This window comes from Syngnathus typhle, linkage group LG17, assembly GCF_033458585.1.
Source record: "Syngnathus typhle isolate RoL2023-S1 ecotype Sweden linkage group LG17, RoL_Styp_1.0, whole genome shotgun sequence".
Taxonomy (NCBI): domain Eukaryota; kingdom Metazoa; phylum Chordata; class Actinopteri; order Syngnathiformes; family Syngnathidae; genus Syngnathus; species Syngnathus typhle.
In genome coordinates this window covers 1,044,827-1,070,699 of record NC_083754.1, presented here as the reverse complement: position 1 = coordinate 1,070,699, position 25,873 = coordinate 1,044,827, and the positions used below count along the sequence as shown (strand labels likewise).

General features: G+C 48.0%; 3 protein-coding genes across 8 annotated transcripts; 2 read left to right on the top strand and 1 right to left on the bottom strand.

The window, feature by feature from the left end:
• The first annotated feature begins 101 nt into the window (after positions 1 to 101).
• LOC133170878 (Na(+)/H(+) exchange regulatory cofactor NHE-RF2) lies at positions 102 to 9,133 on the top strand. 3 transcript variants are annotated; one of them, XM_061304066.1, is made up of 6 exons: positions 102 to 585; positions 1,001 to 1,288; positions 5,870 to 6,097; positions 7,851 to 8,004; positions 8,071 to 8,189; positions 8,250 to 9,133. In XM_061304066.1, exons 1-6 carry the CDS (start codon positions 379 to 381, stop codon positions 8,406 to 8,408), a joined length of 1,155 nt encoding a protein of 384 aa, XP_061160050.1. In that variant the 5' UTR covers positions 102 to 378; the 3' UTR covers positions 8,409 to 9,133. The 3 variants fall into 3 exon arrangements, with proteins under 3 accessions (XP_061160050.1, XP_061160052.1, XP_061160051.1); XM_061304067.1 differs by having other exon boundaries at positions 103 to 585; positions 8,253 to 9,133; XM_061304068.1 differs by lacking the exon at positions 5,870 to 6,097.
• Positions 9,134 to 15,881: 6,748 nt separating this feature from the next.
• On the top strand, positions 15,882 to 25,865 carry gng14 (G protein subunit gamma 14). Of its 4 annotated transcripts, XM_061304074.1 has the most exons (3): positions 15,882 to 16,055; positions 25,435 to 25,531; positions 25,597 to 25,865. In XM_061304074.1, the coding sequence occupies exons 2-3, from the start codon at positions 25,451 to 25,453 to the stop codon at positions 25,720 to 25,722; spliced, it is 207 nt and encodes a 68-aa protein (XP_061160058.1). In that variant the 5' UTR covers positions 15,882 to 16,055; positions 25,435 to 25,450; the 3' UTR covers positions 25,723 to 25,865. The 4 variants fall into 4 exon arrangements, 1 of the variants encoding a protein (XP_061160058.1); XR_009718636.1 differs by lacking the exons at positions 25,435 to 25,531; positions 25,597 to 25,865 and adding an exon at positions 19,034 to 20,137; XR_009718638.1 differs by lacking the exons at positions 25,435 to 25,531; positions 25,597 to 25,865 and adding an exon at positions 18,586 to 20,137.
• On the bottom strand, positions 22,087 to 25,041 carry dhps (deoxyhypusine synthase). The gene is made up of 10 exons (XM_061304071.1): positions 24,881 to 25,041; positions 24,533 to 24,729; positions 24,281 to 24,430; positions 24,085 to 24,206; positions 23,893 to 23,989; positions 23,739 to 23,825; positions 23,473 to 23,578; positions 23,300 to 23,403; positions 23,109 to 23,234; positions 22,087 to 22,884 (listed from the first exon to the last, which is right to left on the bottom strand). The coding sequence occupies exons 2-10, from the start codon at positions 24,725 to 24,727 to the stop codon at positions 22,789 to 22,791; spliced, it is 1,083 nt and encodes a 360-aa protein (XP_061160055.1). The 5' UTR covers positions 24,728 to 24,729; positions 24,881 to 25,041; the 3' UTR covers positions 22,087 to 22,788.
• Positions 25,866 to 25,873: the final 8 nt, after the last annotated feature.

The window sequence follows — 25,873 nt, the reverse complement described above, 5'->3', positions numbered from 1 at the left end:
CTTGAGCGTGGTATGTTTTGTGCCACACGGGGGCAGTGTTGCACTGTTTTGTGCTTTGCGCTGGATGGAGGGAGATAGGGAGGGAGGGGGTGGCGCTGAGGGCCCCACATGGGCTGTTGTCACGGTTAGACGCCGAGGGAAAAAGTTGGAGCTCACTTGTGCGTGAACATCCATCATGTTGCGTTGGAAGCTCCGAGGATCCCATTTTGGAATTGAACACTCCGCCTTCTCCGCTGCCTTATGAATGCATGTTATCCTCTCTGTGGATTGGATCACTTGGGGAAGTGTTGCAAGCGTGCCTAAGTTGGCAGGTATGCGTTCGGACTACTCTTGAAGTGGCCATCTTTCCAATACTCTGCCAAAGGATTACCAGCGGACATGGCGAGCGAGAGGAAACCGAGGCTTTGCGTCATGACAAAGGGGGAGCAAGGCTACGGCTTTCACTTGCACGGTGAGAAAGGCAAGACCGGCCAGTTCATCCGCAAAGTGGAGCCCGACTCGTCCGCAGAGGCGGCGGGCTTGCGCGCGGGGGACCGTGTGGTGGCGGTCAACGGGGTCAACGTGGAGAGAGAGGCGCACCATCAGGTACAAATATTTTTGGAACCTCACCTTTTGGTTCAGATTCTCTGCTAAAATGTCAAGAACTAATCCAAGCAAGAAACAAAGCACACGTGCTTCATTTAGCCAACATGCATAAAATGATAGGACGGGTGGGCCAGCGTGTGGCCCCCGTCCGAGCCCTGAGTTTGCCATCGGTGATTGCTTCCGTCCGTCTCTAAGAATGCATTTTGGGCTCTCACACGGCGCATGTGACATAAGAGCCCATGAAAGTTAGCGTTCACAAACCTGTTGATCAGGACTGTTGTGTAAAAATGCCTCGACAGTCATTCCGGAAAGAGGCGTCACTCGCTTATGACGATGGACGCCTCAGGACATCCGTATAGAATTCCTGCACAAAAGGTGGCCATCATTGCACTTTGTCCGTCTCCCATTCCTCAAGGTGGTACAGCGAATTAAGGCTGTGGAAAATGAGACCAGATTACTGGTGGTGGACCAGGAGACGCACGATTATCTGCGGAACCTGCGCCTCACCGCCACCGAGGAAATGGCCATCCCGGGAGAGGAGCCGCCTCCCCCGTTCTCCCCCCCGGACCCGACCTCCCCCAGCAAGGACAAGCTTGAGGACGGGAGGAACGGCTCTGCCATGTTGGAGTCCATGTTGCAGAGGAGTACGAGTTGCCAGGTGCCCAAACGCACCAGGAGGCTGCCATCGTCGGCTTCCAAGAAGGTAAACGCAAATTACAGTCGCGCAGACCTGCAATTGTGCACCACAGGGTGGGTGACTCCAAAGGTTCTTGTTTGCCCACAAAGTGAACATCAGGACACCCATTGATTGAATATTTATTGATCCCCAGGGGTGGGTGGGTGGTTGGGGAAATTCAGGCCCCAGCAGTATCCATACCACCGAGTGGATATACAAAAGACACACAGATGGCAGGAGCGCAACTCAATAACTCTCATAAGGCTGCCTGCCAGCCACACAACGGCGCCACAAAGAAAGTCACAAAGTGCACAAGATAAAAGCCATCAAAGCAAATCAACACTATAAGACAAAGGGAAAAAAAGGAACAGCGGCCAATTAGCACCCCCAATACTGAAATAATAATAATATGAAAATAACAATGAAAGAAAAAAAAAAAGTTTTTCCTAATACCGTTTTACTACTCTTATTCCCCATAAAAACACTTTTAAAGTCATTCAAAGAAAATTTGGACTCCATATTTGACAGAAAATGACAGAAGGTCGTCACTGTCCAATACTTTTGGAATGGATTATTCCATCAATTCATCGGATACGATTTGATTTGCGTTTTATTTAATTATTGTTTCGTAACCAATTCCGTTTCTTAACCAAATGTTTATTTGGTTTCAAAAAGTCAACAACTTCTTGAGGAAATGATTGAACAAGTTTACTGAGTTGATGCGAGCACTTCAAATTGTTTCAAATGTTTCAAATGGTGCTGCGTGTATCTTACTTTTGTTTATCCGCATCCAGCTGACGCGCCGCGCCGCTTTACGACCCACGAGCTTGTCACGCACGCACAAATCCTCGGAGTGGCCAGAAGGCTTTTTTGAATGTCTTCCAGATGTTTTGTTGGAAGAGGTCAGCAAACTAGGAAGTTCAGACAATGTGACCTTAAAAAAAAAAAAAGGGGGGGAGCATTTGATGTTAATTCTGCAAATTTGTCACACAAAACTAAAAATGGCGCTAGATAGCTTTTCCACAACACGTGTTCTCACTTAGATGTTCATACGTGACAAAGAGACATCCCCTAAATTCCTCTCAGATGATCAGTTCTATCCGGAATGCGCTTTCCTTTTGCGACCTGTGGAGAGGAATCCCGACCAGCCACCGAAGGGGAATTGTCAACAAAATATAGCTCAGCATGTATTCGGCTAGAAATGTTCCTGGCGCTTGGATCGAAGGTGCTCCTGCAAACATCTTGTGAAATTTGATCTCCTTTGCCAGATTGGTTGAAAGTTAAACAGGAGGTCATATTGCTGCGAATGGCAATTCAACACGCTGGGAAGAAGGTGGACATTTGTTAAAAGCCACCCGTTAAGTCGAAAAGCGTGCTCCGAGATTTTGCATCATTCATCTGGACAATCTGTCAGTGGTCATCATCACTTCATCAATAACCAGCAGGAAGTCCATTTCTTTCCAAGACATACGCTCCCATGTCATAACACCACTTAAGGAGGTTCCTTTAGCTAAAAGTAGTCCTTTGCCGTGGGATCAAATGTCAAGTTGAGTAGTTTCATTTGGACAACAATAGCGCTTTGGCGCCATCCCAATGTGCAATTCCAAAAGGTTGTTGTGTTGCACGTGCCTCATGATGATTTTAAAATAGTACGTCCGTTTGTGTAGTGTGCACAACAAAAAGAGAAATGCTGGGATCTAGCCTGGCTGCTCGAACATTATGATAGACCGCTAAAGTAGGAAATGTCAGGTTGCTATGGCAACATCAGAGATGCTGATGTCCTAATTCCAAGCCAGTGTGCCATCCATACTATTTGAAGCCGATTTTATAAATAAATACAAATGGTTAGTTAAAATATGGATTATTATACGAGCTGCCCACACCATGTGACATTGTTGAAGGATTCAGCGGTCTATACTGAAAATCATCTCACCTCATCTGGTGTGGAAATACACGTTGCACAGCGAGAAAACAAACTTGCTGACCGGCAAAGCGACGCTGTGGAACGTCTGCCAACTACTGATAACAAGGGTGTGGACATGTGCATGACATCAAAAAGATAGAATCGACGAGGGGTGGGGTGGGCGGGGTTTTACTGCATACAAAAAAAAAAACATTTTGCAAGAGGGATGGCCACTGAAAATATTTGTAGTTACATTGGCTTGATCCCCTTCAAATAACAACAGATTTGAAAAGCGCCGACCATGTAAACAACATGGAGGGTCAGTCAGGTCAGGTCAGTGTGCTCTATAAAGAGATTTATTTCATCAAGAGCTCAGGAGGCGGCCGGCGTAAGGCCGAGCTGTTCCACAAACAAGGCTTCTCATGTTCTCTGGCTCTCCCAAGCACCTTCTTTCCAATCCCCCTTTTTGTTCATGCTTTTCTGCTCTTCTCCATCCATCCATCCATCCATCCATCCATCCATCCATCCGTCATTTCCTCACGGACCCCTGTGCAATTGACCCTGCGCGAGCCAGTTCCATTTTCTTTTCGAGTTAAGCAACACTTGATTAAAAAAAAAAGCTTTTCCATTTAAGAGCCGGCCGGCCGCGTCATAGCGGTACGATCTGACCCGTCGGCGCTCAGTTCCCCGACTGTTGCTACGGCAACCCACGGTGACATTTTGCCCAGTGCGCCGGCACCGCTACTGTTGCTTTCTCTCGCGCGTTAAGATGAGCAATGCAATCCTTGCGGTACTTTTAATGCCAGTGAACTTTCCAGTAAGTCGCAGCCAGCACCTTCGCTAATAATGATTCATGGAAAGGTCGACATGAGGAAATGTGCTTTTTTTTTTGGGCCTTTTTTTTCATTTGCGTAACAACTTATTTAGAATAATTTAACAATAAGTCTATAATTGTATTCATATTACTGTCGTTCAAGTGTTGATTCGATACAGGGGCAACTGGACTCATGAGCGGATTGACTTTTTCGAGATACAAGCCGTCGCTGGGACTTTGTTACAGCTGCAGGCATAGAAATAAAGTTATATTGCTGTTGGAAGGGGGGGGGAGGGAGCGGGCACACATCCGATGGATGGATGGATGGATGCATGGATAGATGGATGCATGGATGGATGGATGGATGGAAGCATGGATGCATGGATGCATGGATGCTTTCATCTACTTGTGCATCGGAGACAATTGACAACATGTCTGCTGGGATACATTGTGGTTTTTAATCTAAACGGCATGTACAGCAGACACGGAGAGAGACGGACAAAGAAAAAAACCTCATGTCTGACATGTTTAGCCAGAAAGAAACAAGAAGGCTCATTGTGACATGATATCAAAGACACATCCCGTGTACGCTTGAATTGCACGTGTGCGTGCGCTTGTTTTGAGTCATGCTGCATTGGAAATCATTGGAACTGTTTTCCAATCAGCTCAAAGTCTTCCTAAGCCTAACCAGATAACCAGCTGTGTTTTCCCAAACTTTTGCTGACAACATGGGAACGCAACATGTGAAAAAACACTGGAAGGCCACCAACTTTTGCTCTTTGCAACCAATCACAGCACGGCAACAGCCGGCGCGACTGACTCCCAATTCACACGACATTATCTGTGACTTTAAATGTGTGTGGCATTCTATTTTCTTTTTGTCAGAGACCTTTTTTATTTTCGCTCGACCAATCGTTCCAGCTGAAGCTCGGGATGTGTTTAGTCTGTCTGGCCCCTGACCTATCTCATAAATCCTGACGTCAACCAAACACGGTTACGGCATCGCATTTCAATCTCCCCGTTGGGGGTCTGTTGCCCGGGCGCAAATGGCACGCCGTTCTCTTTTCAGTCCCGGATCTGACCTGTGACTGATGAAAGATGGCGAGCGAGACCTCAGGGGGCGAGCGGTGGGGTGCGGCGAGTCGTGCATGCGGGGCAGACTGAGGTTACATCGGCTCAACCCCACCCCCCCCCCCCCCCCCGGCCGGGCCCCCCCAACCTAATAACTCCCAGCTGTGCAGTGTTTATCCAAGTGGAGTTCCATTGCTTTTCCCCCTCTGGAAAGTTCTGTCAGGTTGCCCAATCTCTCAATTGTGCCGTCTTCAATTGCTCTTCTCAATCCTCCTGCGATGATGTTCACCTCCCACGCGCTCACTCCCTCCCTCCTGGCCGTTTTCCTTCCTGCGCTCCACGTTTCTGCAATTTGTTCTCCGATTCCCACTTTTCCAAACACAAAAGACTTGATATTGCTTTTCTCCTGTGGAAGCTCTGGCAAGGAAGCTCCACTTCTGGCAAGGCAGCGCGCTTGCTTCCAGTCAGGAGGGACAATCTGAGGGGCTCAAATGGAACCATATGTCACCCGATTTGCTGCTGCTGCATTTGTGATAAGCCCGCCCGCAGGAAGTTTTCGCTTTTGGGGATAAGACGGCAACTTTCCAAGCGAATCACTTGAGGAACATTTCCACCGAGCAGAAAATCCAGTCATATCGCTCAGATCGTTGGTGATGGGGAGGGGAGGGGGGGAGTGATATCATCCTGCACTTATTTGTGTAGGCGGTAGATCAGTGTGATGATGTGGTCACAATTATACAACTACTGTCCTCCATGCTTGCCAGTGATATGCTGCAAACGGACACTCGCTCTGAAAAAGCATGTGGTTCTACTGTTTCAGGAGGTTTCCGTCCGCGCCGCGGCCCCCGCCCAGGCTCAGTCCCGATCGCGGCTCCACGGCGACCCCACCGAGCTGGCGCCGCGTCTGTGCCACTTGGTGCGCGCCGACACGGGCTACGGCTTCAACCTCCACAGTCACCGGTCCAGGCCGGGCCAGTACATCCGCTCGTTGGACACGGGCTCGCCCGCCGACCAGGCTGGCCTTCGACCTCAGGATAGAATCGTTGAGGTATGAAGAGCAAATATTGAAAGATTGTGCGGTCAATCATTTTGAGTTTGGGCCTGGGTCCCGTTCCCGGGAGCTAACTTTAGCCCCGCCCCCAAATAGAGAGCTCATTAAACAAAGGAAACGGGACACGTGACCGACCGACCACTTGATCATCGAAGAGAGTCTCCACAAGGGTTAGCGCAAATCCCCCCAAGAACCTCATTCCTTGTTACAAATACGACCGAGAGGAAGGAAGAAGAAAAAAAAATGCTACCATTTCTAAAAGCGCCCGCTTGGTTATGAAAGTCATTATGAGATGTCTATCATCGCCATTATCATCGTCAAACCAAAGTGCAGGGAACCAACAATAAAAGGAAAAGAGCTCCCTCCCTTCCTCCCTCCCTCCGATTGCTGTGCAGTTTACAAGAGCCCGACCCGAGCGAGCACACGGCTTATTGAAAGCAGATGTTAGCCCGGCCGGGCGGGCGCACAGTTTTTAAAGCAATTACAAGTTCTGGGCTCACGCCTGCGTCTGCCAACAAGACCTGAGATCTGGATTTGCTCTGCACTGTATCAATGTGGAGATCGAGGGGGGGTCAGGTGGTATGTGACATTTTTCGGGGGTCATAAATCAGCCTCTTGAAGGAAGTTGACAGGAGAAGTAATGCAAAGGAGCGACTTGAAGTGGCCTTAAAGATAAATATCGCTCATTATTTTTGCAGGGATGCAACATCACTCTAGCGACGACTTTCATGTTGTGTGTATTAAGCAGTCACATCAACGTTGATCGATTGTCAGAAACTGCTTGGACTCTCCCAGCATTCTCATGACCTCTCGGGGTTCAAAAACTACACGACATTATACTGGGATGGCTCGGAATTTTGTCGTAGGATTTAAGGGCTTCGTTGAAATTGCAATCATCTCATTTGCAGGCAGAGTATAAATAGTTTGATTAAAAACAAATTGATTTACAAATACAAAGCGGCAGGCAAAATGCAGAGGAGTGAGTGGGGGGGGGGGGACATTGAGCAGATGGATGGTGACTCTCTCCCTTTCTCACAAACACACACACACACACACACGAAAGGGCCGCTCAGGTGTTTCCCTGGAGAAGTTGCAACGGCACATATTAATTCTCCCCGAGAACAGAGTGCATTGTCGTCACGTGTGGGATGCAGCGTTAATGAAGGCCTGCAAAACACGACACCTGTTATTCAACTCGTGACCAAGATGCTCCTTTATTCTATTCACGCTGCAAATTAATAAATGAACAACTTGCCCCCCCCCCCTTTATTTCCCTTATTTATCCTGAAAGACCAGTCAATCTATTTTATGCAGGTCGTGATGATAAGCACAAATGTAGGTGCTCCTCAGGACAAAGACATCTGAAACCAGGCCCGAAACTAAGGCGGCCCATTCATCATTTATGTACATGGCTAACTGCCCATGTTGTCAAACTACCTGACGCAGAGAGGTTCAGGTCTAGACGCAGCCACAGGCGGAGCGAACCCGCATTCGGAGGTCGATGGCACCCATGCGCCGCATACTGCAATCAATCAATACAATATTGATACAGCACCTATTCTATTAGAAAGTGTGAAAGGCAGCAGGTAAGAAGAGAAAACAAGCGCCTCCCTCCCTCCCTCCCACACGCCACACCATACACTCCATCTCGTCCTGTGTCGTTTGACAGCAAGTTGAACTACTACGCCCTCTACTGGGCTAGTAAGAAAGTGCGGGGGAAAACACATTGATTGATCATTTTGCTTGTCAGGTCAACGGCGTGAACATCGAGGGCATGCGCCACTCCGAGGTGGTGGCCTTCATTAAAAAAGGAGGCGACGAGACCTGGCTGCTGGTGGTGGATCCCGACGCCGACGAATACTTTAAGATGAAGGGCATGGTCCCCGCCGTCAGCCACGTGAAAGGTAAAAGGTCACCGTTTGATTCCGAGCCACGTGCTCTGAAAGTACGACACGAATCTGCTCTCGCAGATTACGACGGTCCCTCCGTCTCCAACGGATCTCACAGCCCTCTCGTGAACGGCGGCTCCACCTCACATTCCATCAGGTCAACCACCTCGGACCGGAGTCACTACGGCAAGGGCCCACAGGTGGGCGCGGCCGTCGGCTCTCCCCCAATATCTGCTTTGTAACTGTGCACGGTTCTTTAGCAGGCCGGCGACGAGCGAGGTCGATTTGCGGACCCGTTCGCCGAGATCGGCCTGAGCGCCACGGCGGCTGAGGAAAAGCGGAAGCTCCACGCCAAAGAGAAGAGGCGGGCGCCGCAGATGGACTGGATGAAGAAATACGAGCTCTTCAGTAATTTCTGAGGAGATGCTTCCAAGCCGAGAGGAGGACAGACAAATGGAGCCACTCCAGACATCATTGTAGGATCATTCCTCTATTTCAGCGGACATCTTTTGATATTGAAATAAGCATCGCCATGGCAACATGGAGTTCACAGTGACAAAGTGCGGCGCCGCCCTCCACCAGCAGAGGGCAGACTTGCACCGCAAATACAACATCCTCTGCCATGGCAACATGGGAGTTCACTGTGACAGAGTGCGGCGCCGCCCTCCACCAGCAGAGGGCAGACTTGCACCGCAAATACAACATCCTCTGCCAGAGCAATTGTTTGTTTGTTTCCATTCATAATTTGCCCTATTTTAAGGCGGGCGGGGATTAAAAAGCAAGTAAGGCTGTTGCTAAAGGTGCCCTGCTATTGAAGACAGTATTACTTTCAAGCATATCTTTTTGAAGGAATTGTCCCATTTAAAGGAAACAAAGGCCTTTAAACGTTATCACTGATGACATCAAAACGACTTGGATATTATTTCGTATGAAGCCCGGGATGATTTAGAGTTTCTTAATGAATCCTAAGAATGAGAAAATCTGAACATATGAAAGAAAATGGCACCTACGAAAGGCTGAAAGAAGAGTTTGGCTTTGTGACCTCACCACCGTATTGTTTATTAGTTACTGTCCATAAACGTTGTCCATTCAAGTTCACAGTCGCAGAAGACACGTACGCAATAAAGGCCACTTTCACAATCCAGTTAGTTCCCTTGTGATAAATATGTTTTGAAGTACGTGTGTGGCTTAGCCTGATTTTTGTCGAACCGAATCTGCCGATGAAGCCAACAAAGGGAAGCCTGTCAATGAATGTCGTCTGAAGTCAGATGACGTCAGCTCGCTCGTCTCAGCTCAGCCAAACTTCTAGGAGGGATTATTTCACGCAGCTGTCATGCACATGCCAATGTGTGACATTTCATGTGTTGACAGACACCGCTGCGTCTGAAGCGGAGCCGGCCGGCCGGCCGCTCGCACGCCGGAAAAATATTCCCACTGCTTTCTTATATTACATTGAATTTTTTTTTCCTCTCCGATTGAATGTTTTGCTCGTCTGTCTGTCTGTCCTTGCGCGTTTTGTCACTTGGGATGAGGATTAGGCCCCATCTTGTTCCCAGCATTCTCCAGCCAGCAGACAGCTGCTAAAGGTCAAAGATGTGTGCCATTGTCTGCTTTGCACAACACCACTTTTGTCGCACAGCCCGACTTGGAGCTTTGTGGACAGACAACAAGGCAAATGCGCAGTAAATAGCACCTGGGAAGGGAATGGATTCGGGGTCTGGATGAAACATCAGCACAACCAATTCAAATCTGATTTGATGCAATGTGACAGATGAGTGAAAATTCCCAAATGGGACTTTCCAGCCAAAGGCACAATCTGGATGTGATCTAGATGAAACTTGCTTTGGCTTCACACTTTCAGAGCCGGCGTACACAATCATTTCTTATTTGAATTTGATTTTTTTTTTTTTTTCTTGGGTCACACAGAAATAGCTCTTTTTTGTTTTTGTTTACGTGCCCTGCAGTTACCTGGAGACCGAGCGCTTTGGGGGATATCCCAGCAAAAATCAAAAGTTTGACTGGGGGGGAACAATACTCCGATGAAACACGATCACTCCACTAGGTGGTGCATCTTCCTCATTTAGTTTCCAGGAAGTAGGCCAAACTGCCTTTCGGGTTGTATGAGGCTTTGATGAGTGACCTTTCTTACAAGATTGAATCGGGCTGCAATTTTTGCCCAGCGCCAAGACAGAGAGAGAGAGGGCACAAAAAGAAGGCCGGCCGGCTTCTTGTGCTGAAAAGCTCTTTTCATGCGTCTTTCTACCTTCTTCCTCAGTAGAGGTGGCAAACGTACTCGGTCGTCTTGTATTGGCTGAAAAAAAAACATCTTGCCTCTTTAAATAACACACAAATGTGCAGCGTTTTCACTTTTGCACACCTGCCCCTTCAAAGATCTCCTCTCGGCCCTCGGTTGCTTCCCACCGCAGCTTCTCGCTCGGTATGTTCGAACCGCATAGTCCCACCCAAGATAGGGGCGCCACCCATTGAGCAATGCCAGGGCTGCCCAGGATGCAGCGCTGCCCGCAAAAAAGGAGGCCGAGGGGGGGGGGGGGGGGGGGGGAGCGAGCGTCCCCATGACAACTGTATGTTTTTGTTAGCACGCGTGAGTCAGACAAGCAGTGAGTCAGAGTCAGGAGGAAACACACACACACACATTCATACTCCGACTTAGCCAAAGGGAAGCCAAATAAGGACAGTTGCAACAATGTGCACGCAAAGAGCAAATGTGAGGGCACAAGGAACCGGTTGAGGTCATTTGTCCAAAGACAACACAGCAAACAAATGCGTGCATTTTGGAAATTAAGGACAAAGACCAAGGGCACGTGAGTGGGGCCCGTGTGCCTGTCCCACCCACACACACACACACCCACACACACAGTTACGCCCGCTGTGAGCACACCTTGGCTCAAGTAGCCATTTATTGTGCGACGCCCACACATTCTACAAGCACCTGGTTTTGCTCAGCAAACAATGTGCCTACTTGATTTTGGAAAAGAACAACAAAGGCAAAGGGATAGAAAGAAAAAAAACGTTAAGCTGAGTGAAGAGCAGGTCATGCTTTAAGATTGCAAAAGCAATGAGTAGCTTGGCAATTCTTTTATTTTTTTCTAGGGGCGCCGAGTGGCCTTTGGGCTTCTGCAAGTAACGCAACAAGATAAAGACTTCATTGGTGACATTAGCACGTCTGCACTTTCAAGACTCTCTCCAAGCTGATTTGAGGAAAGAAGACTCCAGCTTTGCCATACACGTACATAGTTGATGTCAAAATTAAAGTAGGGATTTTTTTTTTTTTTTTTTTCAAATCATGTTACAGTAGTTAACTTTTTTTACACTGTGTCATGGGAATCTGTTAAAAACTCAGCAGTTAGGTTTGCCAGTACACTTTGTTAATGTCGGATATTTTTTTAAACAATTGCCCTTATTATCCTAAGTGGAAAATTGTTTAAAAAATGTGAACAAATTAGAGGACGGCCGATATCCCAGAATATCTTGTGTTCCCTTTTTTTTGCAGTTTTGCGGTTGTAATTGCAGTGGTATAAAGTAAGCATCAGAAATGTGCAGTTTGTATTCCGTTTTTAATAGCCTTCTCTGAACTAAGGGCTAGTTAAGATTTTTCTTTTTTTTGAACATCTGCTTGACTTTTACTGAAGTGGGTCAAGGCCCGCAGAGCACAGGAAAATGCGGTTGCCGTCTTACAAATTGTTTCCTTTTTAATCAACTCAATTGAGCCAAGTATTGATGATCCATTGTGTGTTATCTAAGCAGCTCAAATAGCACCTGCCTGCCTGCCTGCCTGCCTGCCTGCCTGCCTGCCCTCCAACGGCTGTTTTTACTGTGACTCTTCCAAGTCAAAGCCACACCTTGTTTCAGAACAAACTCTGCCTTTGTCCTCCCTTGCGCAGCAGGTGAGGAGCAGGCACGGCTGGCCGCTGGCTGAATTTCACGGCTATAACTTTAAGGAGGTGCGAATGACGAGGGTCAGGGGTCGCCATTAAAGCGGCTGGGAAACGGCGTCGACGGCTCACGCCGGAGCCGGCCGGGAAGCTGACGCCATGCCGCGGTGCGGTGCGGAGCCGTAAAGTGCGTCGGGGAGCGTGATTAACGCCGCCGAGGCCGGCTGGGCGGCCGCGTGTCACGCCGAGTGATGTCACCGGCCTGAGCGGAGGAACAGAAACGCCACGTGGCCGCAGATAAGACTTCCTCTCTTTCTGACCAACAAAACCGCATTGCACGTGACAATGGAGCCCAAGCTGAGCAGCCACAATCAATTATCAGTCGATATTATTCAACTGGATGTGCTTCGTCACATGGAAAACAAATGTCGTTTTCATAATCCAAGCCCGCTGCGTGCGGCAAGTACCAGCGTTGTCGTCCTTGAAAACATGCGCCCACTGCCGCCGCCGCCAGACCAAAGTCTCTGTGAACTTTGTCTGTTGCTAATTCTTTGCCCTCGCTCGGCTTGATTCATCTCTCGCCCTGATTTGTTCAGCAGAGCAAAAGCGCTGCTTGACTTGCCTTTTGAGTGTCACTTTACAGCTCATGGAGAGTAGCACACGTTTGGGAAGAAGTGGCCGACGACAAAAGGGCAGCGGCACACAAAAGCGTGTGGACCAGCGCCAAAAGTCAACAAGCCAGAAAAGGCCCCGAGGCCAGCCAACGACGAGCGAGAAGTTGCCGCGGGTGGACTTCAGGGTGGACTTTGCCAAGGTGCTTCTACTATTTTTAGCACGCCCGGTGGGAGAGAGAGGGCGATATCAATTCGAGGGGTTTTTCCAGACGACTATATTTCGAGTTGGGATGTGTACAAAAGAGAGGGCCGGCCGGGCGCCAAAGCCGTTCTGATGCTTGAAGACTCGGCACGCGTCGGGTGGCTCGCTCACCTGTTGACTCCCTTTATGCAAGCAACATCAGTGGTTCTCTTGAACAGCCTCGCCGCTGTATTCCCAATCTCATTATGACTCGGTCGCTTGCGCAAAGCACTTAAAAACGGCACCGACCGCTTTCCGGCAAATCAGCCAAAGGAGGAGACACGGCCGCAAATCAGACACGCGATTTTTCCAAAGCGCGGCAAACATGGCGGCCGACCAGAGGAGAGTGAGGCGGGCAGCTGAAAAAGCAAGGAGCGACAGAGCCGTGCGGTCTCCCTCGCTGCATGCGCGCTGGCTCGGCCAGACAAACGGGAGAGAGCCAGGCCGGGCCGGGACAGGACGGGCGAGCGAGTGCAGAGCCGCAGTGACGCCATTGTGGTTCCACAGTACTTCCTGTCTACCGCCACAGTGTTTATATGTCTTGTCTCCACGGTAACTGCTAACACATAAATACCAGAGAGAGCAGAGCAGAGCGCGGGCGCGCACCCACGAGAGAGAGAGAACGAATAAGGACAGCAATCAAAGTCAAGTGAGTCAAGTCAGTCAGCGCCTTGGAGACGGCTGGCTGGCGTGGCTGGCGTGGCTGGCGCGGCGGCAACGTCCAATGCGTGCAAGATCTTTTTTGTGCACTTTATGACCCTGCCTGCCGCTCGCTTTGTGGTGAACTGGCCGTATAAAAAGCAGTGAATGGGGATGTTCAGGGTGGAGTAGCCCAGTTGGAGGAGGGAAGGCCACCTACTAGCTGACAGCCAGTAATGAGAGGCTAAAGAGATGCTAACGAGCTCAACCCTGATTAAAAAAAAAAAAAATGGACACAAGACAAAAAATTGGAAAGTGTTGAGGTTTGTGGGACGGGTTCCGAATAAACACGTCATTTCAAAAAACGAGCCGAGTGAATTTTTCCTCCTATATGAGCAGATCATTCCGCTCAAACGAAGCAACGCATTCCTCCGTTACGATATTTCAAAGCGTTTCATCAGCCTGAAATAAGTGCCAAGATGGCTGCCGTATCGATGACTGGGAGGGGCGCGCACCTCGCCTCATCAGCTCCCACCGTAAGCTTCACTTTAGCATCTGCTGGATGACATAGTGCTGGACTTACACAGTATGATTCAAATGACAAAAAAAAAGGTTTGCTCTCAAGTGGCGTATTTGGGATAGGAGTCATTCCAAAGTAAAGAGGGGGGGGATGGAATTAAACATCAGAATATGGCCTCTTCCAAATGTGGAGACTACGTATTGGACATTTCATTTCAGCGTATACACAGACTGACTCAAGTCTCAGCTTCTAACCTTCAAGTTTCCAGCTACGGGCTGGAACATTCAAAACTCGCAAGCTTGAATTTATTTTGGTGCAAATTGCACCGCGTGCGGGTTGTTGAATGTACACAGATCCATATGGGCTATGTGTGTCACTTGAAATGTAGACGGAAATAGGCGCTCAAGGCCAAACGTGCGCGAGTCCAGCACTAAAAGGTCCACAAATAGTTGACCTAGTAACAACCGCTGTCCAAAAAAAGGCTACATCTCCCATCACCAGCTTGGCACCAGTCAGTCAGACACGCTTTTTTTTCTCATGTCCCATCAAGAACGACCAGAAGTATTTCGTGATGCCAACGGATTCATTCAATGTTCATTAGGTGAAAAGTTCAAATGTAATATAGCTCGTAGCTTTTATTAGCTGCATCCCTCTCGGGGATTGCCCTTCAAATAAAACATTGGATGCATAATTTGAGCTGACAGCACATAGCAACTGAGAGGAAGTGTTATTATTTTGATTTTTTTTTTTTGTGCCCCAGACATTGCGGCCAAGAATAGTGCGGTACAATGACTCACTCACTCACTCACTCCCCACCGATATGGTCAGCTAGCTTATTAGCTCACCTGATTGGCCCAAGCATACCAAGTGAAAAATGAAGCCATTTGAACACTTTCTTTTGGTCGTCAAATTTAGACAAGAATAAAACAACGACAATCTTTTGAAGGTTAATATCCATAAATGTGTCTTCTTGGAAGACAATCCCGATTCCACTCGAGCGGGCGGGAGTGTCTACGTTTGGAGGGCATTGCTCAGTCCGAACTGTCGTCTGGCTAATCAAAGCGCCCGCCGACTGTCCGCGAGGCCAAATTAGAAGGGAGCGAGCCGCCGTCCGTCGACAAACTCATCAAAACCGCTTACTGTGCAAGTCTAGCGACTGCTCGCTACGTCTCGTCAATCCAATCAATCAAAATAAAGTTGGATTTGTGTCAAAATAAAGGGCTGTGCGGTGGTCCCGTGTCAGATCTGACTTGGCCTCAATGCGTGTGTTGCTAAGAGACAAGTTAGCGCGTGTGCATGTGTGTGGAAGTGGAATGCGTGACGTCTACAGGGGCGTAGTAGTCTGTGTGTGTAGCACTTTGTTCTTCTCACACGCACATTTGAGCACAAAGGCTCCAAGGGGAAGTTGTAAAGTGGCTTATGGCGCCCCTCACAAGATTGTGATGCCGCTGGCCCTCGCCCTGAGTGTTTCAACGCATGTGCATGTGTGTGTTTAGCGTCGCAATCATAGCAGGTGTAGATTAACCAATACGTCACAAAGTGCTGATTGCAAATATTTCATCATTTGTCCGGGGCAAGGATCAGCAACGAGGTGCCCGCAGGTAGAAGGTAAGACCACGTGAGTCGCCCGTGGCTCTGCCCTAAAACTAGCTCACAAGTCAAATCGGTACATAAAGCACTGTCCAAAAATGAGACCTTTAGAGTGAAACGGAAGTTTTCACAAGTCTTATATTTCAAGTCGATATGGATCTCCGAGCATCTCCTCGTGTTTGTCTGTTGAACTTGTGCACATTTCCTGCCGGCGAGCGACTGCCTTTGCTCATTTATTAGCGGCTGTGTAGCCAATTAGCTCCCTGCCCCCTTTCCTGTGGGGGAGGAAAGCAGGGGGGGGGGGGGTACTGCGAGACACACGGAAGGGGAGGTCCCTTCTCGTCTGACATCGTCATAAAGGAATCCCCTGGACTGGGCCCAGGCCCGCCCACTCGCTTACTCTCACCCCGTCTGGCTCCCAGACGCACTCGCGTTCACACACACTGCTGTCTGCACTGCTCAAGGAAAAAGAGAGAGGGACTGGACGCTGGGGGGGAGCAAGAGAGAGAGAGAAGCTGACATCGCCACACCACCGGAGAGCAAAGACAGGAGTAACAATGTTCTCTCAGGTAGGTGCAGCATTGCTCCGAGGAGCCGGCAAGTCGGCCGCAGCCTTTTTACAAGCCTGCAAGTCTGTACACTTGACTTCCTGTTGCGCGCTGAACTGTGTGTGCGCACTTCTCGCTGAGCGAGGGAGGGAGGGAGGTAGGGAGGCTGGCGTCGTTTTTGCAAAGGCTGCAACCTGTTGATAGGGCCATTTCAGTCCTCATTCAAGTGCGCCGCTTTGCTCTCCGACGCTGCGAGTTTGAAGCGTCTACATGACAAAGGTCAGACATCAATCGTTTCTTTGAACGGGAGGCTTCCGCGTCTGTCTGCCAGTTTGAGCTCCACCCTCGCCAATGACTTCATTGGCTCTCCTCAACCTGTTTGTCCGCCTTCCTGCGCAACCGTCCGATGCGTGTCATCGTCTCGGCTAAAAGGCGCTGTCGGGATGCGGCCGGCCGGAGTGGCTCAAACATTCCTCTCGTTGTTCCGAGGCCTCGTAGGATCTCAAAAGTCCAAGAAAGGAAAGGAAAGGACTTTTTGGGACGCTTTCTGGAGGTACCGGTCCACACCAAATTGGAGCTCATGAGAGCAACAATGTATCCCGTCAGGGAAACATTTCGATGAATGCTAGGAAGGAGGGAATGCAGCAGGAGAGGGAAAGGGATGGCGTAGTGGAATAAAAACGTGCGTGCAAGCGCGTGCGCGCACGTGTGGTTGCTTGATGGCTGTGGACTAAGTACAAGCCCGGTGGCGGTAACTGGCAAAGGATCGGGCCCAGGATAAAGTTACACCACGCAGCAGAACCACGAGTTTGGGGCAGGGCAGGGCAGGGCTCGCTGGTGGTGCCCGGGAGATTTGGCAAAATCTTCATGTGGAATCGCCATAGCTGAATGTCACCCCGAGCGGCCCATCCCGCTGATTGGCTGCCAAGTGCGGCGTGGAATACAGAGTCAGCCTTTGAATGTCACCGTCTCGGTAATAATTACACCCTCGCACGCAACATGAAATGAATACGCGCGCATACCCAGACACACAGTGTGTGCTGCTAAGCCGGCTCCAGGGTGTGGCGCGGCACCAAGGTGTGGGTGTGGGTGTGTGTGTGTGGTGTGTGTGTGTGGCCTGAAAAATCCACTGGTGCTGCGCTGCATTTTCCCCTTAGTGAAGAAAAGATCCAATGAGCCTTTCTACTGCAAAGTTCAACTTTGCAATCTTGTTCCATTCGCATTGTCAATATTAGCATGTGAGCGTTAGCTGCGTGAAGGTGTTGCCAGCCTGGAGGCGCGAATGATGTCACATCAGCGTGTGCGTATTGCTGCTATTCTCGGCTTTACGAGGCCAAGTCGGGAGCCAGCGGGCTAACGCACATGCCATGTTTGCCCAGGAGCGCCGCTGACATAAACGTGTTTGTTTATCCATAGTATGGCGCGCATACGCCGCGGGGGGGCGGGGGCAGCTCGCTCTTGGATGCGCGTGCGAGCGAGCGAACGAGCGCCAGGGCATCGGGAAAAGATATGTGTTGAAACAACAAGGGCTTGGGAGCCAGCTGTCTCAACAGAGGCTTTTCCACTTAACCGTGTGCCCTTGCGTAAACGGCAAAGTCAACCCCGAAGAGGGGAGCGAGTCGCTGACAACGGCCGTGTGTGCCAATATCGTACCAAAGACGCTACGACGCTCTGATTGACTCTTTTTATGCCGCCACGAGGTATGAACTAGGGAATGTTCCAATATTCCACTTTCAGCAGTATTACCGGTTAGTTTTGTTCAAAACAAAAGAGGGCCTAATGGTGAATCCTGAGGCACTCCGCTCATTTGACTACAATAGGCAGAGAAAGGAAAGCCGGTAGTCGAATTGAAAAAAAAGTTTTTTCGCACTGCCCTAGTTGCCCTTTGTGTCGATTTTCCACTGAGGTACAGTTCCTGGCTAACTTCCCTCGGTGAGACTCATTTATACGCCTCGGGATGCACAACGTTGAACCTTATGATTACATCGGAACATAATAAACGTCCCGGTAGAGAGAAAGAAAGAAAGAAAGAAGCGGGACGGGCTCGAGTGAGACGAGCGTTTTGAGGTGAGGTCTTGGACAATGTGCGTCATCACACGGGAAGGGAAGGAAAGGAAGGAAAGGGAAGGAATGAGCCCATAGGCAAGAACAGCTGCGGGTTCGAAGCTGGGAAAAGCCACGGAAAAAATGACAAGGCAAAGAAAATAGCACCAGATGAGAGGATGGAGTGAGTGTTTGGGAGGGGTCGGCCGGATGATGCCTTTGATGGGTGTCGGACCTCAAATGACCCCGAGTTTATTTTCATGAGGACGCTTTATGTAATCAAAGATTCCACTGCAAACGTTTTCCATAAAGTGTTGCATGTGAGTTCCTAACTGGATCCGTCCAGCATGTTGTTACTGCGCTTTTTGTAGGCATTGTCAACGCAGCGTAATTAGCGGCTGCTTCTTACATAACCTTTTTCTGAATCCACACTAAAGTTGATGACATGGTTGATCTTTTTTCAAATGAAATTATTCTGGGGCCATGTTCCGCCTCCGCTTTTCCGCAGATTGGCGATAAGAGCGTCCCGAGTGGCGCGCTCGGCGTCCCGGCGGAGAGCCTTTCATTTATTTGGACTTTCCCCAAAGTGTCCTGCTGACTCATCGCTTGCACACGCACGCCGCTCTTATCCAAGGCAGGGCGGCGGGGGGCAGCACAATGTAGACTTCAGGGATGACCTTGTTTTTTTTGGTTTGCTGAGAATAACCGAAAAAATAAATAGCACGACCGGCGCCTTTCAGATGATTTCTAAAAGCGCAAGCTCCGCCCTTGGTTGAAATAGCAAAGGCCACGTCTATTAGAGGGAGTGCCACTTGACTGGCCACTTCCTTCCAAGCCAATTCTCCATTCTGTCATTGAAAAGCTATTTTTATAAGAGGAAGTCTGGGAGTGGACGACAAACACGCACGCACAGGCGAGCCATGAAAGGTAACGGTGACTCTTGTGTTGTGTTGTAGATGCCACCGCCACGACAATGACCACGCTACTTCCCGTCTACGCAAGCCGTCTCTGTTGACCAGGGGAATTCCCGGCAGAGTGATTTTGGAGACTAAAGACTGAATCACATTGCCAGGGATTTCCAATGGCTGGCATGAGGAACGCCACGGGCGCACACACACACACTTTTGTCCTGGCCGTGCGGCGACAGGACTTAGCGCACATGTGAACAGAATCTACCATGTTCACAGTGGTTAAGTTCTGTCGCCGCAGGGCTGCGGACTACAAGGGGTCGGAGGTCACGGGTTACTATTGCATATGACTATTATTGACAAAAATGAACTCCAATGCTACGATTTGGTTTTTGTATCAATAATTCTCCCCCCCCCCAGCAGTTAAAGGCACATATCTGACATGGACAGTACATTTTTCTGAGCTTTCACGACACTATTAGAAGAATATTTTCTTTATATGGTTTCTCTACAATGTGTAACTATTTTCAATCATCGCAAAACACAGTATTGATGTTGAAAAATATATATCCCTCAGATTTATCAAGTAATTGTTTCGACATGATTTGCACAACTGGTTGCATGCTGCTGTAAGAGGCCGCCCTAGCTTTTGAAACAATTTCCTTTTGCTCGCTCGAAAAATCTCGTGGCCATTCACTGCATTTGTTTGACAGTTGCGTGCGTGTGTACGGCGGCTGACTCACCGTTGTGTTATGACAACGTGGGGATGATGCGCTGCACCTAGCTTTATGGGAGCTGGTATAATGCCGTCTGCTAATAAGCGCTAATCTGTTGAAAAAGCAAAAGGTCACCACTCTTGAAAGCACATTTTTTCATTTTGCATGAATCAATTAGTTCCATGTGAAAATAAATATTGTTGGTCTACTGGACCAGTCTCCTGTGCCTGCTGTGCTGATAATCAGTGTGTGACGTCGGCTGGCTCAGTTCAGCAGGAACAGGGGCCTGCACTCTCATTTCTCCCTTCCAACTCGGATATACCAATATGTTCTTTTGAAGTGACAGTTGAAACTATGACTTTTGTATTATTCATGTCTCCTTGATTACAGTGAATGAGGTCATTTGCACACTGGAATAAATCTTTTAGGGACAATACGTGATTTGCAATGACTTCAGTTTCTCGCTGCACCAACCCCATTGGACTGGAATGAGACGTCAACCACTAATAAAATTTCTTGTGTATTCGGCTTGAACACGCACGCACACATAGTCACGGCACTGTAGTCTATGGCATAGCATATTTTAAAAATAGCTTAAATGTTTGGCTCACTCTCAATAGAGCAATATTTACAACAAAAATCATACATTTCAATTTGCAGTATTTACATGATTGGTCTTACACTCCCTCTACAGGTGTGACGTGTAATATCGTTTCACAAATACAGTGACAAAGCATCTGCTAAGGTGGGGGTTGCCACGACAACGCCGGAAACACAGCTCTAGGATTGCGCAATAAATCATGGCATGACAACAGGGCACATCCAAACATTGTCTCCATTCAAATCAGGAAATGATTAGTGCAGTGTTACATTGAAAAATGCATAGCCAGAGTTGTACATTTTACAGTACTTTATTTGACTATTTGGTGGCTGTGTGAAATAAAATGAAAATGTATTATATCATGTTTTAATAAACTATTATTCCGATGTCAGTGATTGAGCTGTTTGTCCTTGCTGCCTTGCGAAAGCAACAGTGTCACATGGGCCATTATGAGAGTAAAAAAAGAAACTTCCTGTTTCTCAGCATGTGCCAGACGTTTTGTCTTGGATTCCCTTTTCATATTTGAAAGTTTGTGCCAGCCCCTCCCTTGATACACACCCTTGCTCTTACTCACCTGGCCAATGAGTTGACAAAGTACTCGTTGCCGCGGTAATAACTAATAAACACAGCGAAGATAAGAAGTCAAGATACATTCATTCATCCTAATCTACAAATGACAGAGTTGCTCCTCTTTCTCCCCCGACGGCCATTTTAGATGGGAAAAGACCAAATTCTGACCGCAGCGTCACATGCACAGCGCTGATTGTTCCCAACTGTCTGCTCCGAGCAGACGCCACACAACATTATCATAGCGTGACTCCAGCTCAGCGCTCGCACTGAAATCCAGTCTTAGCGCCACTGAGGGCCCCCTTAACCTGAACGGTATCCGATCCCAACGTCAAAACCACTAAATACTACCGAGGGGGCTGGGGGGAATGTTCTGACCATGCACACAAGGGCCCGTAGCTGACCTCCCTCCCTCCCTCTCAGCCTTCTCTGTAGTCCTTCCATGACACATTAGAGTGGAACCCAAGTCGAGTCACAACAAGCTGTTCTGTCGCGCTGCTTGACTTCCAATTTCTAAAGTAGGAAATCATGTTATATGATTCAATTTGTTCCAGGCTCATAAAACCTTTAATATTGGTACGCTAAAGGTAACCACAGAGTAATAGGCTCTTTCGTTTTGGGTTTGATGGTTACCATCGCTATGTGATGGCATCATTAAAAGGAAAAAAAATCAAAGCCACTTAGTGAAGCGACGACTTGGCCGACTTGAACGTTTGAGGATTGCCCTGCCCTGCGCTGCGTTTGGCGGAAAAAAGGCTCACTTGATACATAAATGACCTGAATGGAAAAGATGTTGGAGTGGGAAAGGAACACCCAATTTTTGGTGCATGCGCATGTGGAGCGCTTTGGGCTTTTTGGGGAAACTTGACTGTGCCCCACTTCCTATTCCGTTGCTCATTTCCAAAAGCAAAAGATGGCCAGCAACAATTAGGTTTTAGTTAACCTACTATAAAAGCCTTTTTTTTTTAGGTATAACATAGAGAAACTATAGGTGGGTTAGAAAAACTATTTGAGGATATGGGAAGCGTAATTAGGCACAGGAAATATTATTGCCACAACATCAGACTGATTTATCACATTGGGAAATGGCTGGACTTGACTATGGGGCCGTTTTTTGGGAGCGATGCTACGTATTGTGTCTGAACAAGTACAAATTCCAACATCAACAACGGCGTGGCGCTTCTGTCAGTTGGGAAATCTCGCCAAACAAGTCAGTAGACGGCCCTCACTTCCTTTTATTTCAAAGAGAAAGCTCCAAATGATGTCATGCGCGCTTACAGATTCTTTTAAGCGGCAAAAGAAATACAAATAAAACAGCTTTTCAACAAATGTGCATATCCATCTATCTATCTATCTATATGCACACACACACACGTGTGTATATATATGCATATATACACATGCACACAATATTATTGTATACCTTCCTCCCAATGTTAAAATAAAGTAATACTTTTCCTTACAATGATATAAAAGCAATTCCTTAATCATTTGTGTGCTTTGCAATTTCGCATTATCTGTGATAGTTTACGTCATCTGGAAAAGCATCCACGCAGTTCATTCCTCAGTTGAATAATGAAATTGTAACGTGAAATAAATAAAAGTCCGATGGGCGCATTGGTATTCATTCCCTAGCGTCTGCTGACACCCAACTGACGGTTTCTTTGGTTCATGCCGCAACGTGCGACTGTTATTCCAGCCGTCGAAATAAGAGTAATAGAACTTGTCCTAACAAGTAAATATTGTTCGTGAAACCTAAGAAAGACCGTGCGGTCTCGTTTCCACATGGCAGCACTGATTGTACAGGAATGCTGCGGTGCTTGAAAAAGTTACCCAGCATGAACGCAAAGTCCCCCACCGCCGCCACCCCCCCTCGGAAAAAGTGTTTAACCGTAATGAGACAAAGCGCTTCTCAGCCTTCATTCAGTTTTCTTGCCTGCAGTCAGCTTGTCGGCATGGAGAGCGAAGGTCTCGGCCACAATCAGAGGGAAGACTAAAGTGGCGTCGGCATACACCTAGAAACAAATGAAGCAAAAATTTAAAAAAAGAAAACTCTTACTGGAACTGACAATGAGCCAACACTGCCACCTTGAGGACCAAATAATACTCATCCCAACTGAGTGGCATTTATGAGTTAGCTTGATTGGCAGTGAAGGGAATCGCCTTGACAGCTGTGCTGCACGGGTCGATGGTTATTTCAAACAAACACTAACTAGCATGCTATTGTAGGAATAAACACCTTGACAGGTTTGGCATCAGTTCTGATCTTGCCCCAGGACACGGCCTCATCTGGTCTGGCACCAGAGTCGGAACCGTCAAACTCCTGACCCGTGTTGACGTACACACAGTAATCTGCACCGTTTCTCTGTTGATGTGAAAGAATTAGAACGCTTATAATCATGTGTGGCAACGGTTTGCTGAGTTACCAACCATGAGGTTGGCATTGGCTATGTGATGCTTGACCAGCCCGCCTCCCAGAATGATCATCCCCGTCTTTTTGGCATACACGGCCTGGCTGTTCAACTTGCGTATATCTAGAAAGGGCAAATTGTCAAATAACGGCATAAGCAAGGCTCATGCTTTGCTTTGCTTTGCTCTTTTACCCTCCACGATATCCAGTATAAGGCCAGGGTTCTTATACGAGTGGAAGTAAAGCATGTCGCCAAGAGAGCCGTCTGTCAATGCTGGACTGAACACTGGAATGTTGTTCTATAAAAGAAAAAAAATGCAATATATCATAACATAATGGAATTCTCTTTGACTTTTTTTAATCATCGTATAAAATCCTACAAGTCAAGTATCTGGTGGCTCCATCGTTATTATTCTCGCTATCCTGTAAGTGTATTTGTTTTGAAGTCAGCGGACTCACCTTATACGCCCAGTAGTAGACAGAGTCAGTATTATTGATCTCCTTGCCAAGCCGGTGGATCATTTTGGAAGGAGTCCAGCGGGTACCCTAAGTTTGAAATTGAAACGAGTAAGTCGTACAGCGCTAGTTAGTTAGGTGGCCCAATTCGACTTGCCTCCGTATTCTGCTCCAGCAACATCTGGTCCAGGATGGGTATGAGCCAGTCTTCAAACTTGCAGTAGTTATCATTGGGCACGAGAAGGTTCCCGATCCTTGAAGCACAGACGGTAGAGTGGTTGTCTATACCGGCAATGGTAGAGTGTCTGTCTATACTGGCAGACGCAATTCACACATTCCCCGAACCAACCTGTTGATTCCCCTCAGACGGAGCTCCTTGCCAGGTAAGCTGAAGTCTCCGAGGTATGTGTTAGCCAGACACTTGATGAAGTCCTCTTCTATGCCTCCTGCTGTGGTCACAACCACATCAACCTACACAAAAGTCAACAAAACACGAGTCACTTTTAATGCAAGTCAACAGAAGCAGTGTGTGACAGCAAACGCACCATTTTGTGTTCTACCAAGTATCGGATGCTCTCCCTGACTCCGGAGCTGATGAGGTTTGAAGTGTATCCCAGGAAAATGGTGCAGCCCGGGCGGGATGCCGTATCACCTGACTCATTATCGGCTTCAACGCTCTCCACGCGTTTTTCAATCTAGGGGCAAATACAGAAATAGCTCAGAGAGCTTCTCCAACTATTACAAACATCTCTTCGAGGTAAATGAGTAAATATCCTCGTACATCTGCAAGCTCTCACCATCTGGTTGATTTCTTGGATGGCCAAGCCCAGGCTACTGGCCTGAAAGCCTGTGGTGAGGTAGGACCTGAGCACTGCCTGGAGATCCACCCCCTGGTTAAAATCGTAGCCTTTGATCTTCGGTAAATCCTCGGGGAGGTCGCTGCTGGCTTTAAGCACAGCCTCGAGAGCAACAGAAGGGGCCTTTTCTGCCATGTCTAATCGTGAAAAGTGGGAGGGAGGGAAACAGTTAGCAGCATGACAACTACAACTGGATGTTAAGCTAACACAAGCTAACCATCACGCTATGCCCCAAACTAGGGCCATAAGAAGGATATGAATTTAAAAAGGCGCAAACAATTTACAAACCTTGTAAGGGCGCTTGAAAATACCCTTCCTGTAAAGCAAAGGGCTTTCACAAATGTGTAACTAGTCCGCTTTTGTTGAAAATTTAACATTCAAATAACACCGCACGTACGTATAATGGGCAATGACGCCACTACGGTATGCGGAGAAGGACAATATAGTCGGCTTCTTCGTTGAAAATTGTGTTTGTCAAACAGTCATCTAGCTCTTTAGCGCCCTCAAGCGTGTTGGTACTCAACTCCCAGAACCGATTCTTATTGAATGCCTCTGCACACAAAATAAAATTCTATTAGTAATTGTAAGATGGACAGCGATTGACATTCACATTGATGGAGTATACCTTGAAAACTGTATTTTATGAAAGGCACATCAATGTTTAATCTTAAAAAAAAAAGATGATCTTTGTGACCTTTGCAGGCTGCCCTTTCAAGTAACCTTCAAAGCCCCCACCCAACAGGGAATCACATTGTAGTGCAGGTCAAAAAGATCCGCTTTTCAGGGTCCAGTCCTCTCAAGCAGTACACTTGGCTGTGTTTGCATCTCTTCTTCTTCTGCAGGACATCACTGAGGAAAATGAGTTGCAGTAACAGTCTCGCTCAGGTGCAAAAAGTGGTGGAGCAGCTTCGGCTGGAGGCAAGCATGGAGAGGATTAAGGTACGTCTGCTGGAAGATTTGGAAGTTGCCATTTAAGCACCAGTGTCTGTCTACCTCCGTCCTAGATCTCCCTCACAGCAGGAGAGCTGGTCCAGTATTGCCAGGAGCACAAGCGCAGCGATCCTCTCCTCTCCGGCATCGCTGCCTCTTCCAACCCGTTCAAAGATAAGAAGTCCTGCGTGCTGCTTTGAGATGATGAGATTTGGCCGTCATTTGACCGAGGGAACTTCAAAATGTGTACCGTGCTTGTGTAGCCTGATCCGCATCATTTCATTTGAATGCTCTGTAAGTGAAACCCTTTTCTGAAAATAGTATTGTCTTGTAATAGTGTCACACTGAGGG